General features: G+C 38.0%; 1 protein-coding gene across 2 annotated transcripts in view; it reads right to left on the bottom strand.

The window, feature by feature from the left end:
* Positions 1–17652, bottom strand: part of unc5ca (unc-5 netrin receptor Ca) — a 345163-nt gene that overhangs the window by 30091 nt on the left and 297420 nt on the right. For both annotated transcript variants that reach the window (XM_028456479.1, XM_028456480.1), the window contains 4 exons: positions 15171–15362; positions 3816–4033; positions 686–821; positions 30–117 (listed from right to left, as the gene is read on the bottom strand). In XM_028456479.1, coding sequence (XP_028312280.1) covers positions 30–117; positions 686–821; positions 3816–4033; positions 15171–15362 — 634 coding nt within the window. The remainder of the gene's footprint in view (positions 1–29; positions 118–685; positions 822–3815; positions 4034–15170; positions 15363–17652) is intronic.

The following is a 17652-nucleotide window of genomic DNA, read 5'->3' as shown; positions in this document are numbered from 1 at the left end:
CCAAAAGGGAAGAAAGTGATGAAACATACCTCAGGCTGTCCTTCCTGTGCACCGTCACAAACATCTCGTACACACGGCCCTGTGGGACGGCGCCCGCTGGAACCAACAAACTCACACCTGCAAACAGGAGGACAGGCTTCAGTCATCGTCACTGAATTCATTAAAGTCACACCATGCAAATGAATTATTGAACGCATAACAAATTATCACTGTAGCTTGATGATTAATTATGGAACCATCACTTTTAAATGCAAACCGTGTAAAACTAGCTCTTAAATATCCCATCGAGTGACTTGAGCGGCAGTGTTTTATCGCCTTTGAGAGCTCCTCCTTATCACAGGGTTACATAATTCATTTCTTCTTTTTTTTGCCCTCACACTGCTTTTAAATCTTAACATAATTCTCCTGGAGGTTATTTTTTCCTTTAACTCGTTATAGCTGGAGAACGTCTCAAGGCTGATTGTGTAAAATGATGATGACTAAAGTGATAAATTCACTTTTATTTATGAACTCCATGTGTTGGAGAGATGATTCCTACCATTACTTGAACATTTCTGTTATTATTATTGTTTTAATTAGCAATAAAGCACACAATGAAAAAAAAGCTATATATTCTCCCAGGTGCACATAACCCTCATGATTACCTTCTATGCTTAATAAAGCTGTTATGGATATACTTTCTTACCAGAGTTTGGAACAATGAGGTGTCCTCCTTGGCTGTTAAATGACCCATGAGCTGTACAGGAAGGATCTCTTGTTCTCGCCAACGTCTGGTTACGAAGGTTCATTGTGTCACTGTTGTCTAAAAGAGACTGGGTTATCTGAAAAAAATAACAATAAAATAAAAATAAAAACAGGATTAAGAAGCAGAACTTAAAAAAAATAAGCAGCTCCTAGAACAGAAACAGAAACAGAATAGTTTGTACTATGACAATCTGAATTGTGACACCAGATACTAAGTTTCACACAAATCGCCAGTTTGTGACAAAAAGCTGAGAGAAACGTCTTTTTCTGAAAAAATCTATTACTGACTTTGAAGCAATTTTTTTTTTGCTTTAGGGACACCTCAACATTGGTTTTCTTCTATAAAACTACAAAAACAAAACTGAGACTGGGCTTTTGATGGCAGCATTATTATTATTTTACTATCTATGTCAGAGTTGAATGGATTTCTTGCTGTATTTTGGCATTCCTCCAAGTCTCTCCCCCGTCATTCTCCATACACGCAACTTCCTGTGTGTGGCTTTTTAATTGCTCAGTTGCCCCTCTTTCCTCTGGTCCTGGTCAGCCTGCGAGTACGATGTCGTGTTGTGGATTGTCTGTTTTTGTCAGTGCTTTGTGGTCTGTTTTTTTAATGTCACTGTAGATGCCGTCCTCTGTTTTTCACTGCAAGGCAAATCTACTTATGGGTACTAATAAAGTCACCTGAAACTGAACCTGAACCTGATCTTCACATCTGAGGTGGAGCAAAACAAAAATGTGCTTTTTGAAAGAGTTAAAACTGGAATTAATTGAGCTCATTTAAACGCTCAATTAATCAGTAGGATCAGCTACTGAGCAGGAGACGTCTGCCCCCCTGTGTGCACTGAGATCAACTTCACAACAGAAATCCTGGAGACACACGGAAATATGACGTTTATATCGGCTTTGCACGCTTGAAGCATTAAATATCACATTAAAATGAATAATGAACAATAGAAACGCTTTAAAAAGCCTTAAAATGACTAAATGTTGTCCCTTGTCTGTATTTATTATGCCTTCAGCCAATTTCACCTATAATTAATCACATTACTGATTAAATACTACTGCACATTTGTGAACGTTTAAGAATTTATTTACATTTAAAAACATGAATGAGGTCCTATTTCCTCCGTACAGCCCTCAGTAAATAGAGCCTCATTTCAAATACAGAGGATAGCATGTGTGTGTGTGTGGTGTGTGTTTGTGTGTGTGTGTGTGGTGTGTGTGTGTGTGCGTGCGTGCGTGCGTGTGTGTGAACCCATGTACTCTTGCTCGTTAGCAGAGTTTATCAGTGGGGTTATACGGTAATCCGTGAAAGGAAAACCAAAAACGAGCATGTATCAGTAATAACGTAGACTTTTTCAAATTCATTTTATTTTGTTTTAATAATCCATTTAGATCTGACAGCTAATGTTTGTTTAATAATAATTTTCAGACACAGTCAGATTATCTTATACCTGACGTCACATCTGATCGTAGCGTATGATCACGTCACAAATGAAAAATACTGAAGCTTGTGTGAATCTGGTCTAACGCACGTCGTACGCTCAGATATGAACGTACAAAGGATTCTTAAATGAAGGCTATTATGTCAAAATACAAGCAACACCCTGTCTGTATTATCTTAACTGTCTGATTAAAATTAATCTAAATCTATTCACACAACCAAACAAAGTGGTTGACGTAGGAGCTTGTGTGTTCGTCAGATTCGTCACATTAAAAAAAATAAATGCAAATGAACCCTCTTGACACTGTCTATTGTATCTTGATGGTGTGCTGTGTAAATTGTATGTATGTATTGCATGTTTCTATTCATGGATTAAAGTGTTACAGAGAGGATGAGCCACTCCATGTGAGTGATGGTTGAGGGCTGATATCTAGGAGATAAAGGTAAAATAATACAATGCTTTGTATTGTAGCGTAACATCCAAATGTCAGCAGAAAGATGAAAAATAAAGGATTGACTTTCACCTTCTTAGGACCACATCACACAGAAACACAAAGATGAAATGAGCTGAAGACCAGGGATTAAAGACAGAATCCAGACAAAAAAACTATTACAAAACTGAAGCTAAGGTCAAACATTTAACACTTAAGAGCAGATATAGGCAACTTTTATCACAGCAGGGGCCACAAAAATGTGATATAAGGGCCATATTAAAGAAAAACGGGTTTGGTGTGTTTTTCTGGTCATTTTGTACATTTTTCTCAAACTTTGTGCATTTGCTGTTGTTTTGTCTTGTTGGGATTAATGTTGTCATTTTTTGTGTGTTCTTTAAGTCATGTGTTATTTTTCTCTTATGTTGTGTGCATTTGTTTTTGTATTGTATTTTTGTTGCTTTTCTGTATATTTTTCAATAATTTTGTGTGCGTTAGTTGTCTTGTTTTTTTAATTTTGTGTAATTTTTCTCTTTAAAAGATTTGTGTTTGTTGATGTTTTGCGTGTTTTTTAAACCACTTTGTGTATTTTTGTTGTCATTTTGTATATTTTTCTCAAATGCTTTGTTCGTTTGTGGATGTCTGTTTTTTTTTTTTTTTTTAATTCATTTTGTGTATTTTTTCTTTCAAAGGTTTTGTGTTTGTTGTCATTTTGTTTATTTTTATCTCATTTTGTGTGCATTAGTTGTAGTCTCGTGTGTTTTGAGACTAATTTCTGTTGTCTTATTGTGTGTTTTAGACCATTTTTGTGTATTTTTGGTGTAACTTTGTGTAATTTTGTGGGTTTTTTGGAGTTATTTCGTGCATTCACTTTGGGAGCCGTACAATATTAGAGCGAGGGCCGTTGTGCTTGACAGCTTGAATTAAAAATATAAACTGAGTTGTAGCTGAGAGAGCAAAAGCCATGGAGCTGCATGTATACAGTATATATATATATATATATATATATATATATATATATATATATATATATATATATATAATATAATAGTGTTTACTTTGCTCTTTCCTACCATGCTTCACTCCTACCTCTCACTGTGTGCCATTAGAGTAAATAGTAAATACACACAGTGAGAACAACACCCCACTGTGACCATGCTGAATAAAAGACAATAAAATGGTGGTAATATTTTCACCTTTGGGGAGATTTTAGACGTGAAGTCTCCTCCTAGATCATCCTGGGGCGTGACCAGACCAGAGGAGTTGTACACTTTGATCTTCAGGTTGGGAAGAGGATCCAGGAGAGGAGAGTTGGTCATTGGGACTTTATCGGACACGTCGTGAAGAGCGTAGACGGGGCCTCGGTACATGGCAGCAGCGTTGGTCAGGTCAGGGGGGGCCGTCAGTAGATCAGCTGAGGATGAAGAATAAAAAACAATCAAAGTGAACGTAGGAAGGAGAGCATACTGTATCTCAAAGAGATTTAGATGTGAAGCTGATGAAACAGAATAAAAGGAGTGCACAGGAATGCTGGTAGGGTATTAGTGTCTGCTATGATCCATTACAGCACACAGGGCCACGACCTGGATGAACAACTCCTTATGGCGGCTGCACAGAATGTGGGAGAGGAGCGCGTTAGGGGAAAAGAAAAGAAAAGAAAGTGTGTTATGTGTGTGTGTGACTGCTTTAAAACCCACTAACACGTTATTGTAATAGAAAAGTACGGTGGCCGGTTAGGTGTCAGAGCATGTGCAAATACAAAAACACAAAGGCAAAGAAAAAAACACAAATAGAAACAAAAAACACAAATGCAAAGAAAAAAACACAAATACAAACAGAAAAAAACACATATTTCCCTAAATTCTGATTAAGTTCAGTTGAGGAAATTCAATCTAAATGTTAACAACTGAACATAATTTAATCTTGTTTCAAATTTTAGAATGGAATTAAATTTTTTAAAGTAAATAAATCCAGTTTCAAAATACTAAATACAATTTAAATTAATGTATTTAAATTTTATGAACTTTTATTCCACGTGTTTCAACATTATTTTCATAACCAAATAATCTAAACTTATTCTATTTCCATTGTAACATTTGCCTAAAATTATTAGCCACAATCTATCACTGCACTGAGTTCAGTTCAGATTATGCATTTTAATAGTTTAGATTAGCCACATGGTCAGAATCAAGTGATTCTAAAAGCTAAATATAAAATCACATTTTGTGTTTTTCAGTCTGACACCAACCGTCCACCGTAGAAAAGTGACTGAGACAAGTAAGAAGTTCCAACACAACAAAGTATAAAGTGACAATGTGCTTCAGAGTCAGTATCAGACTCCATCTGCCCAATTATAAAAAGAGCGATTGTCATAATCAAGAAAGCGTGTTCACAACGCTCACTGTCACTATTATTAGGAGAGACAAATCGTGCAGTGCACGTCTACAAATAGAGCATGGCAGACCAAAGTAAAGATGACAGATGGTGGTGCTGATCTTTGTACTTTCTGTCAAACACACGTTGTCTCATTACAGCGACACAGAACACATTTATTAAGTATTCATTTTAAAGCGACAGGAGACAAAAGAATATTATCAGATAATGATACAATTTAGGCCTCATTGATCAATGAATCAAATAGAATTTACTTGTTTTGATCTCCACTCTAAATACTCTCTTATTGACATTTTAGGAAAGGTTTCACACATTGCATTATGGGATGTGTAGTCCTGTAGACGGATGCACGGAAGTGTTTTTACTTCATTCTTACTGTGATTTCTAGTGTTTTCAAAGTGACTTTCCAACTACGGTGTACATTTTAGACCATCCTCAGGCCTCAGGTGTCAGGAAAACCTCTGTCATTTATCAGGCTCAAACTTACTCATGACTCAGCAGAAGATGAAATGCCCTCAGTCATCAGACTCAACGGCCTCGGGCCATAAAACACAACATTCTGTATTCTGTAAAGTGGCATCGTGTCCCAAAAAAGCACAATATAAAAATGATGCATTATTATTATTATTATTATTATTATTAACGTGGCATTTTATTTTGAAGGAACCGGAAGTACACATGACGGAGTGAATTGAAAAATTGTTCTTTCCTTTTCTTTTTTTTTTAAGTTAATCAACATATTGTTTGATTAATACAAACTTAGTTAAATAAAACATTGATATAGCTTAACCTTTAAAAATACATAGAAAATAACAGCTTTCAACTTACAGCACATATTGATGATGTCAATGTCTTGACTGACCTGATTCAAGAGACTGTGCAGACGAGTTATCGACATGTACATTAGATGAACCCAAAAACTCAAAGTTGGCTTTGTAAGAAACCCACCAGATTGGCAAGTTTCAAAGAAATACTCATTAAATAAACTGAACTGAAAAACGACTTTGACCAGAATCAAACCTAGAATGGACATGATACGACTCTTCTGTTGTGTGTTTGTTTGTGTTGATGCTCTGTGGTACGGTGCACATTCTAGGACATCCTCAGGTTCCAGAGTGAGGTATCAGGTATCAACAAACCTCTGTCATTTATCAGACCAAATGGACTCATGACTCAGCAAAACCTCCGTCAAATCTAACATCACTTATCAAAACAAGCACCGTCAAATGACACGGACTCAGGCTTCAAAATAAAAGTTTTGCTGCGTCATGAGTCCGTTTGGTCTGATAAATGACAGAGGTTTTGCTGATAGCTGATACCTCACTCTGAGACTTGAGGATGTCCTAAAACGTAAACCGTACATTTGGTTTAATGTCGAGGCAGATACTGTACCATCCTCTGTTTTCACTGCAAAACAAATCTACCAACGGCTACAAATAAATTCACCTGAACCTGAACTTCCTACAAGCATAGAGAGGCATTCTATTAAGAACTGTTTAACATACATAGAGTCAGAGTATTTTTAGCACATAAATGTTTCTCATGAAATTACGGTAATAATGATCTTCCTTTGAGCAAACTGTATGTTTTTAATCTTGTCTTGTTAGATTTAAGTACCGTACTTAGTGCTTTTGACGCCATTGGTCGTGAGCATTGTTTGCAAACACTGGAACATAACATTAAAGATAAAGCGTAGAGGCTTTTTTATTTTTATTTTTATTTTAGCACATTCAGTGATTTATTATAACACCTAAACGTATACACAGTTGTGTGGGTAACAAGCTAAGAGGATACTTTACTAGCACTAATTGCTGTTAGATAAGAACAGATTTAATGGTTTTTTAAGACAGATATAATAACAAATGAATTATTCAAACACAAAACTGTCTTTTTTGGGTTTAAAGCAAGAAGTTTCTGGAAGGTTATCACATGAATCAATGGCATAGTTTTTATAGAGATGTCCATCATTGATTTGATATTGGCTCCTTTTTTACCATTATAAATAAATACGTTTAAATAAGTAGGTGTAAAATCCATCCATCCATTCATCCACAACGTAACAGTAATAAAAGGTTACTGGTTTGGTTTCCACTGGTTTGGTTTCCACTGGTTTGAATTCTACTGGTTTGGTTTCAAAATGTTAATCTCTGAGGCAGTTTTCCAGAATCCCAAATCATAACTCAGAGTTACCCTTAAGGTGCTTTCACACTGAACATGACTATGGTGATTCTGGTGACTCGATTACATTCAAAATCAATTTAAATGATGCAACATAAAGCAACCTCCCTTCAAGCAACGCGACTCGTGCGATCTGAGTTGTTGAAAGAAGTTTTCAAGCGACTTCAAGCAGCGCTGTGGTGCAACATCCAATCAGAAACAACTTTCTCCCCCGGTCGTCACTTCACTGTAGCGATGAAGCGAGCAAAAAGCGCGACTACGTTCAAGCGACTCATCACGGGCGATTTAAGCAACTATAGTCGTTGAAATCACATTCTGTGTTTTTGCTGACCTGCCACTAGGGGGAAACACAAAAAATGCCTAAATTATAGGCTTCGCTCCTAGAGTTGGTAAGACACGCCCAGTCACAGCAGCCCCGCCCCCACAGCATTGCACAGTTCCACATTAAGCTGTCAATCAATACTCACTGAAGAAACCTAGTCCCTTATCCTATCTTTTATAGGAGGGGAGGGGCCAACAATGACAGTTAGTGGTGTCACTGATCTAATCTCAATAGCCAATAGAAAAATCCAATGCAATAGCAGCGTTTAACCCATAGAGGGCAGTCACTTTGACATTATATAACTACCGAAAAACGTTCAATTTAAATACTTAAACTAAAATGTAAAGGGTGGGACTAGGATCAATAAACTACATTACTTCATACCTAATCATATTTGGATTCACCAGTAAAAAGTGGTTTTAGGATGGACTGTAAAGGTATGTGAAACATACGGTGGCTGGGAAGTGTCAGGTGAATGCATTTAAAGAAATGAACACAAATGCAAAAAGGTCACAACACGAATGCAAACCGGCCACAACGGAAGTGTTTCCGACGGACCGGTATTACAGTCGGACAGTCGGACGGGTTTTATGATATGATAGCCTGATATGAAAAATATAAGAGTATCCTAATCAACTTTCACTTACTTTCATACGCGTTTCGATGTCTTCTTCTTGTTCTTCTCTGTTCTGGTGGGTTAAAAACATCCGCCAGAAACGTGTCCGTCTGTAATACCGGTCCGTCGGAAACACTTCCGTTGTAGCCATTTTGCATTCGTGTTGTGACCTTTTGCATTCGTGTTCATTTCTTTAAATGCATTCACCTGACACTTCCCAGCCACCGTAGAAACAGTATTAAAAATAATATTTCACTTAAATCCACATTGCTGAACTATTTCCTGTAAGTCGTTCCTCTTGTTAAAGCAAGTCTAAAATCTGAAATCCTTTCACTGTTGTACGAGGCACGTAATGACCACCTCTATCGTTTTCAGATGATGTGTTACTACCATATTATCTGAGCTGAACACTTTGTTCTCAGAGTGCTGGATGATCATATAGTTTCAGAAAGTAACTGAAGAGGAAGTGTTAAAGCTTTCAGGCTTGAAGCTTTCTTATAAAATCACCACCACATTTCACTTTAGGCGGAAACCAGTGTCTCCAATTAGCTCCAGTTCATCTGTATTATTCAATTTTATTGTTTTCTGCTCACTATTTTTCCTGTTATTATTTTGGCATTCTTTTATTCTCATGTGCCAGAAGAGGTAGAACTACTAATAACACATTTCTGATTTCAGTCAGTTGAAGGATTCAAAGAATTCCCACAACACATGTTTTTAGCATATTTATTTGGCGTTTTTGTTGTTAAGATTACTGTGTTACACTTTGGATGAATGGATTGGACAGCTGTATATTTAAACTTATTTAATATATAATCAGAACTAGTAGTGCAAAATATTATCGGCATGTTATCTGTATCGGTCGATATTGGCTTTAAGTGTATACTTCACCCTCCTCCTTTTTCAAACGTGTGTATGATTTGTTGATATATATATAATTATTTGAAAATAAAGTTCAAAGTTGAAAGTTAAATATCAGTCACTGGTACAGTGTACATTTTAGGACATCCTTAAGTCTCACAGTGAGGTATCAGGTATCAGGAAAACCTCTGTCATTAGTCAGGCCAAACGGATTCATGACTCAGCAAAACCTCACTTTTCAAACCAACGCGGCCTCAGGCTTCAAAATAAAAGCCATGAGACTCAACGGCCTCAGGCAGTAAAACACAGCATGGCGTTTTATTTTGAAGGTACTGGAAGTACACATCTGAAGCAGCACATATTGATGACGTCATGTTTATTTCCAGTTTCTTCAAACTACGTATGTCGTATTTCACGGCCTGAGGCCATTGAGTCTGATGACTTTTATTTTGAAGCCTGAGGTTGTGTCATTTGACGGTGTTTGTCTTGACAAGTGACGCCGTTTTGTTTGTTTTGCTGAGTCATGAGTTCATTTCGTCTGATATATGACAGAGGTTTTCCTCATACTTGACTCTGAGACCTGAAGATGTCCTAAAATGTGCACTGTACATTGTCCATTCCAAAAACATAATAAACCCATAAAATTGCATTATTTGCCTCGTTGATCAACCCATAGACATCATATACATAGACAGCGCATTCCCTGTGGGAAAATACCGCCATCTTGTGTGAGGGAGCAGACTACTGCAGGACTGTGTGTAAATCAATGGATCAATCAACAATCTTAAAGTATAAATATTCACTGATTTTGCCAATTTCCAAACGGTCTCTCATCTAACATGACACGGAAAGGTAATAAATGTTTTAAGCAGGATAGGCTCCAAGTATCTTCTCTTTGGTTTAAAAACTATTGTCATGAAATGTTTAAGTTTAAGTATTATTTATTTTTTAATGATGTTTCATCATTTTCACCATAACCTCATGTCTGCTTTTGCCATAATGATAAAGAGTCTGCAGAATTATTCTGGATGTTAATTCCATGAGAGAAGACTACTAGATGATCGCTGCAATTAGGTAGGGATGTAACAATTAATCATAAGGCAGTTAAAAATCGATTCATAGGTATCACGGTTCACATCGATTCTCCGAAAATTGAATCGCAGTACTTTTTGTAAACAGCAGGGGGCGCTATATATTTATCCTTCTCTTGTCCAAATGCTAAGGCGGTGGGCGGAATCTGCGAATACTTTCTTTCTGGCCGCCTTCTACATGTTCATAAATGATTCCTTAACCCTTTAGCACCGAAAGAATATCTGTAATATTACGTGAATATCTGTAAAAGTCACGTTTTTCTATTAGTTCTGTCTGCTAGCGCATAGCATCTCTTCTTCACTGCTGGAAAAGCTGCATGCCAACTGACCACTGGGTTACCAGCGCCCTCTGCTGGTCCAAACAAATATCTGATGTAAATACAGTGCAGACTGTTTTTTTTTATTAAGTCTAATTGTTAAGGCACAAAATACATACTTTTAAAAAGAAAAATAACTATTATGCACTTCTGCATTGTTTACTATAGAACCAGAATTTAAATTAATAGGCATCTTCTTCATTTGTATTATTCCTTTATTTATTTCATGATTTGGGATTTACAAGACATGAAAACTATTTACGGACCAAGAATCGAGACGCACACTAGGATGGAGTTTTGTGGGCGTAGAGCCTGAAATCGTGTCGCTTTCTCTGAAAAACGAGACGTTCAATTAAAAAAAAATACATCATTATCAAACTCTACAGCACATATCACACATTCATGCATGCACTCGCCAATATCTGACACCTATGTCTGCCTTATTTTCCTTCTCTATCACCAAGCTAGTTACCCTTAAAGCCGCTGGGTATTCCTGCCAAATTATTCCCACTGAAATTTAATTAACAGCAAGAGGAACGCTAGAGAGAGAGAGAGAGAGAGAGAGAACATGGAGACATGCGGAAACATAATTCTTCATTAATAGTAATTGGAAATGGTCCCTAGGTGCAGAGTGACAAGCATCTAAATGCCTTACTGATAAAATGTCACCCTGTCTTTACACGTGGAAAGCATTTCCACCTTTTACACTCGCACGCACACGAAAAGTCAAATATTTCTGTGCTCACAGTTTTCTGAACACCATCATAACAAAGCGTTCCTGCAGCAAAATTAGAATTTTAATTAGAGTTTCAGTCCAACCAAGACAATCATACTAATTGCATATTGGAATCCATTTTGCTGTAAACCTTGTTGGCCACAAGTTATTAATTCAGGCATTTTTTCCCCTTTTTTGTTTTTGCTGAGATCAGAGTTGAATGCTTTTTGAAAATAATTAAAGATTGTTTTTGTATTGGAAAAATAAAGATTCATACAAGACGGGTCACATACTATAAAGCTGGATTTCCTCTTATCACACGAACCTCCAGGATTTAATCAGTGTGTGCTGTACAACGACGCCTGCTAACATCTTACGGGACAAAATCACCATGGTAACTTAAGCTGAACACCTAACCTGGTCTGGACCAGGTTATGAAGTGGATATGATCTGAGCGAGTACGAAAGTCCCGCCTCCTGACCAATCAGTTCATTGAGGAGGACTACCAGTATAGAAACACGTCTATGCTGTAATAAAGTGAAACTGATCAGAACGCTGTCCGTTTATAATCCCACGGATTAATATTGTTTAATCTCACACTTTTACACATTAACAGTGTCAGCAGCTTCCTATCTGTGTTCTTTTCTTTCTGCTTTTTCTGTAGCAACAGTGTTGTTTTTGGTCTGAATTATGGATTTAATTTATTCATTTTTTTTAAGAGTTATTCCTCAATTGTGACGTAAGTGGTTCTAAACAGTTTCTCCAAGTTTGTGATTGGTGCGAGGCTGCAATCTCCGCCCCGTCACAACAGCGTGCACGGAGCCAGGCTGAGATCACCTGGCTTAAGTAGAACATATTTATATCCTGCTTTGTAGGACAGCTGCTCTCTGACATAGATTTTTTTGGTTAAGTGAAGCCTGCTAAAGCTGGGCATACACTGTGATTTTTGGCCCAATTTGAGCCGATTTTTCACTTGTGCGTCTGTTTTTTGGCATCAGGCTGAGTCTCGGATAAATCGTGTCTCATTCATTGAGTAGTATGTGAAGCAAATCTTATGGTCGCAAGAAGATCAAAACTGTTTAATATTCTGGTCGCTCCTCGTGAAGGTATCGCGCCTAAAACTCTCTCACTTTGCATGCGCGAACACTGTAGAACTGCTGTAGAATTAATGGACCATACTGCCCATGTCTATCCCGACCACACCATCTTTTTTTAAGCTTCTACACAGACAATAGCACAAATTGCCATGGCGGCACATTTCTTTTTGCTTAGCATTGCAAGATTCTATCCACTTCTGGGTTCTTCTTCTGTTTTAATGGCGACGCTTTAGAATTCTTCTTTTTCTTCTTATTTGTACGTTGCATTTCTGGATATAAGACTCCGACGTGTTGTATATAGACGCACAGAGCAGTCAGATCGTGTCAGATCGTCGGTATAGCACAGCGGTCTGCAACCTTTACTCTTAAAGGAACCATTTTGTCTCATCTCCCCTGGATTAAAGTCCTTCCAGAGACGAAAAAAATATTCATCAATGACGAGATACAGTGTATAAAATTCTATACATAGTTAAAGCAATTTCAAAGATTTTTTTTTTTTAGTTGGCTACAAAAAGTGAATTTGTTAACACACGATCATGTGGTCAACACATGCTAATTGCTAATTTCTTGCCACATATCAAGCTTGCATCGTTAGCCGGCACATTGGCAGTTAAATTAATCATTCTCCACACAACTCTATTTTCTTCCAGAATAGTCTTAAACTTAAGGTTGGCCACAGGTGCAGGAAAGTTGATAGGAAGTAAAGTAGGAAGGTGGCAGAGATATTGCACAATGTGATTTACTTTTAGGTTGAAATTTTATTCTATCATTTTTTTTGTGTGTGTCAAGCTATAGGGAGCCATTGCAAAAGAGTCGAGGAGTCACATGAGGCTCCAGAGCCGCAGGTTGCACACCCCTGGTGTAGTGTGAAAACATAAATCGTGAATCTGTGAATATTCAGACTCTGCAATGAGTCGCACAATTTGAGCTGCAGCTGAATACAACAATTGAAAAAATCACATTCTATGCCTGCCTTAAGTGAACGTATTTATATCCTGCTTCGTAGTACAGCGGATCTTTGGTTAAGTGAAGCTAACGGAGATAAATCCAGGATATACTTATCCAGCTATGCACTACAGGCCCCATAGTGGTGGCGTTTACAGACTAAAACCTGACTTGTTTATGTCTCTCTGCTTGAATATTTTCCAGTACGCAATCAAGTGTGAGGAAGTATGCATGGGAGGAAGTAATGACAATACAGACAGCAGGGAGAGAATTACGGCTCCACTCGGAGACAAAGACAAACACAAAGAGTCTCTTTTTTTAGTTGGGAGTCACGGTGACGGCAGAGATGGAGACACGGCTCAGAGGAAGACAGAGACACGGAGGCTGGAATGATGAGAGGAGGGCTGTGATAAACAGGAAATTTGATTGACCTGAATGTGCAGATGGGGAGAGAGAGAGAGAGAGAGAAAGAGAGAGAGAATACAAAAGGAGTGACAGAGAAAATCTCCGTGATGAAAGAGAGTGGTTTCTGCTCCAGACACAATAATCCAAATCATCACAGATCGACTGTGTGAGGCCGGAGAGAGAAATAAATTGATACAAGTATCAAACATATGGGACGGATACAGGTTTCATCAATGCACAGTCACGTCTGTTGTTATAGGTTTGCACAATATTTTTATTTTTTATCATTGTTTGTTTCACTGCAAGCAGCAGGTGAAGATATTGTCTTTCCTGAAAGCTGAAGATTATTCAGGCTGTGTTTTATGAATCCCAGCGTGACCATAATCTAAGTTTTAAAAGAGGACCAACAGGGTCGTTAACAATGGGATGGTATTTCTCCATTAAAGGTCCAATATTATACTATTTTTTACCCATCTCCAATTATTCTAAGAATGTCAACAACATAGTATTTGAGGTTTATTTTCCCAAACTCGCCTGTTTTCCAGAGTTTTAGCCTCTGAAAAGTCACTTTTTTGGGTCTTCATGCATATGGTGAGTGGGCGTGCCTGTAGACGCTGACTACCATTGACCGAGGTTACCCCTGGTTGAGGGAAACACCAACTTTTTAGGGTTTCCACCAGGTGCAATTCGAACTCGGGGGGGACCAGATTTTTTTGCTGATACCTCATCCGGGCCGATCAGTGCACATTTGAAAAATCAGTGCGAGAGACTTCCAGGCCTCTACCCAGGGACAAGGCACCCTGCCTGGTCAAAGGGGCACCAAAGATGCCCCTGGTCCCATCGATGGGAATGAGTGTTGAGAACCAACTTCCAGGGCTTCCAGCGGACGTAAATAGGACTCCAGCCTAAAACCGGGCACATATTTGGACTCACATATTCCACCGATAACACTTTTTGAACAAAATAAGATTTTTTTTTGGCACCAAAATAGTGAGTTTCAGGCGTATTTCAGATTCTCTCCATGAATGATGCACATACTGGGACTCAGGAGGACAAGACCTTTCTGCTGATACCATGTTCGGCCCAATCCCAGTACTTTTGGAAAATCAATGGGAGAGATTTCCAGGCCCCGCCAGCCAGGACTCTACCCAGGAACGAGGCACCCTACCTGGCCACAGGGGCACCAGAGATGCCCCTGGTCCCATCGATGATTTTTAGAACAACGAGCACCGACTTCCAGAGCCTCCAGCGGGCACAATTTGGACTCTAGCCAAAAACTTAGCACATATTCGGACTCAGTGGAATATAACCAGTCCATCGATTCAGCAAAGATAAAATCCAGCCACCAGGTCCTAAGAAGTTCTGATAAGGGTAAATCCAAATTGCATGTTTGGAGCTGACTTTTTACATAATGTGGAATAACAAGGCAAGGAGGAAACAGAACTTTTTCAACTTTGGTTCTATGAATGAGGCTCAAGAAATGCTCAGTATATCACTGTAGATAAACCATTATAAAGTGAATTTTTCATGATACTGCCCCTTTAAATGTGGGGCTTGTTCAACTTCTTTTACCTACAGGAAAATAGGTAATTGTACTCCATGTTCATTACCTGATCGAGCTGTTTTGATATTCACAGACTGGAAACCTCCGTTCAGCGCCGACGTGTCGATGATGTCGGAGTCAAAGTCGCTGTGGGTTTTGCGGTAGACGAACAGCGCTACGATGACAGAGATGAACAGGCACATGATGACCGCGATGACGATTCCCACATACAGCGCCACGTCATCGGTGCTTGGAGCAGCTAGAGAAGAAACAAGAGCCACATGTCAGACACGGTATGACACATGCACAGTATGGCCAACTGACAAAAAAACACTGTTAGAAAAACAGAAACATTCATTGGAAAAGAGTGATACACATTTTCAAACCTCAATATTATCATTTTCAATTTGGTCGAGAGTGTAATACTGTTTCTGCGAAAAAATGGAACCAACATTGGAGTTTGTATTAAATGGTATAAAAAGATCAAAACTCTACTTTAATGTTCTGTCCTGCATGGAACTACAAAAAGTAGAGTAGAAAAATGTACATAACCATACAAATATGAAAGGGCCACATCCCTGGTCTAATTTTGTGCAGCTCCCAAAAAAACACACACTAATTGAGTCCCAAACTACAAAAAAGTACATCAAAAGTGCAAAAAAAAATGACAGTAAAAAAAAAATTAAAAAAACAAACGCATAAAAATGTGAAACATGACACAAAAAACACATCAAATGACAACAAAAACAAAATCACTCCAGACGTACAAAACATCACAAATACACAAAATGTTTTAAAAAAATGTAGAAAATGACAACAAAATACACAAACTGACAGAAAATACATTAAATGACAAAAAATAAACGCGTAAACACATTTTTTGTTCTTGTAGTAAGTTCATGTATGGCACTGCAGCAGAAATCGTCGGACTGATTTTATCACAAATTTACAACAGGGCGGAGCTGCTTTCTTCTTGTAAATAGGACGTTACATTAAATTTTTTATAGCTTCACTGTGTTTTTGACTAAATGCTGGGATTCTTTGGATTTTTGAATGTCTTAGGAAGATACTGAAACCACATTTGATGGAAAATATGGATTTAGTCAGACATGGCATCGTTTTAAAGGTGACGAGTGCTGGCTCGTTTATGTCGCCATTTTTTTTTCCAAGTTTGACAAAATAATTGATTGTTTGCTGTGATGGTTGTGTCTTAGAATGGTTTATAATACATGGTTAAAAATGGAGGATTCTAAGCTTTCAAACGGTATATACAGTAGTACTTATGATATGCTGCTGTATTTGAGAAGCATTTAATCCATTTATAGTGTGAATAAGTGAGAAAATGCATTTTGACACAAATTTTTGTATCAACATTATCAGTGATGATACTAATCATTTTTGCATTATTGTATATGTTACACACATTGTGGTTGGCGCGAATCTCGAGACAGTCTCTATCTAATTCTATTTTTTCTTGAAGGAAGAGATGGTTTAGAAAGTAAAGTGTGAGAAGAACAAGGAGTGGGGTGAGAAAAGAGAATGAAGACACAGAAGAATAAAAAAAAGCAAAGTACATCAGAAGAGGAGGGAAGTAAAAGGCTAGCGATAAAGACATAAGAAAGTTGAAATGCACTCAGACTTCAAAGCAGCAAAAACAAACAACCAGTGAATATTTAACGTGAAAGCGCTGGAGAAAGTTGAATTTTTTGTTTTTTCCCTCAGGATGGGCTCATACTGGAAGCGTTGCTCACAGACTCATGTCCTCAGCAGCTAACAGGAGGGGAACGAAGTAAAAGATTCCTTCTTTTAATCCTCTCCTGAGTTAAGAGGCATATAAACACACTTTTAGCAACAAGCAGCCCTCATTTGCTGGAGGATTTGCTTGTTGTGGCATCACAACAAGTTCTTGAAAACACCAGCTTGATTACTCATGAAAAGAGTCTTTGATGAGGCTCAGGAACGTTCAGGCTCACATTTACCCTGACGACACTGAGCTGCTGCCTGAACACAAGAGGCCATTACTAGCAATGATGACTGTTAGCCTTGTGCCACTTGAGGGAGCCATCAACCACTTCTGGAACCTCTGGGGACCGTAGAATCAACCTGTGTCGCTCTATTGCCTCCAATGCATGAGTCCCCAGAGGGAAATAAAAACCACAATAAACCAAATCCCTACACACACCTTAAGACGTCAATATATGGGATATAAAGGTGTTAAAAACATAGTATTCATTTGTTAAAAAAGCTATATACATTTTTACGTTACATTTTACCTTAAGTACGCATTGTGTAAAAGTCAACTCAAAAATAAAGTCTGTTTTACATACAGTACATATGGTCTACGGGTGGTCGCAGAAATACAACTTCCACATGTAGACAGTGGTAGAATGTACATACTTTACCCATGGGGTTAATCTGACCCCAGGAATATTAGATTTTTAGAAAATTGCTGACCAAGTGTTTGTGTCAAGACACTATGTTTATTTGTTGAATACATAAATAAGCCCTTGCAAATGAAACCTTTATCTTGCGCCACTATCAGGTCAAAC

This window comes from Gouania willdenowi, chromosome 9 (assembly GCF_900634775.1).
Source record: "Gouania willdenowi chromosome 9, fGouWil2.1, whole genome shotgun sequence".
Lineage (NCBI taxonomy): Eukaryota > Metazoa > Chordata > Actinopteri > Blenniiformes > Gobiesocidae > Gouania > Gouania willdenowi.
This window is presented reverse-complemented; position numbering and strand designations above follow the sequence as displayed.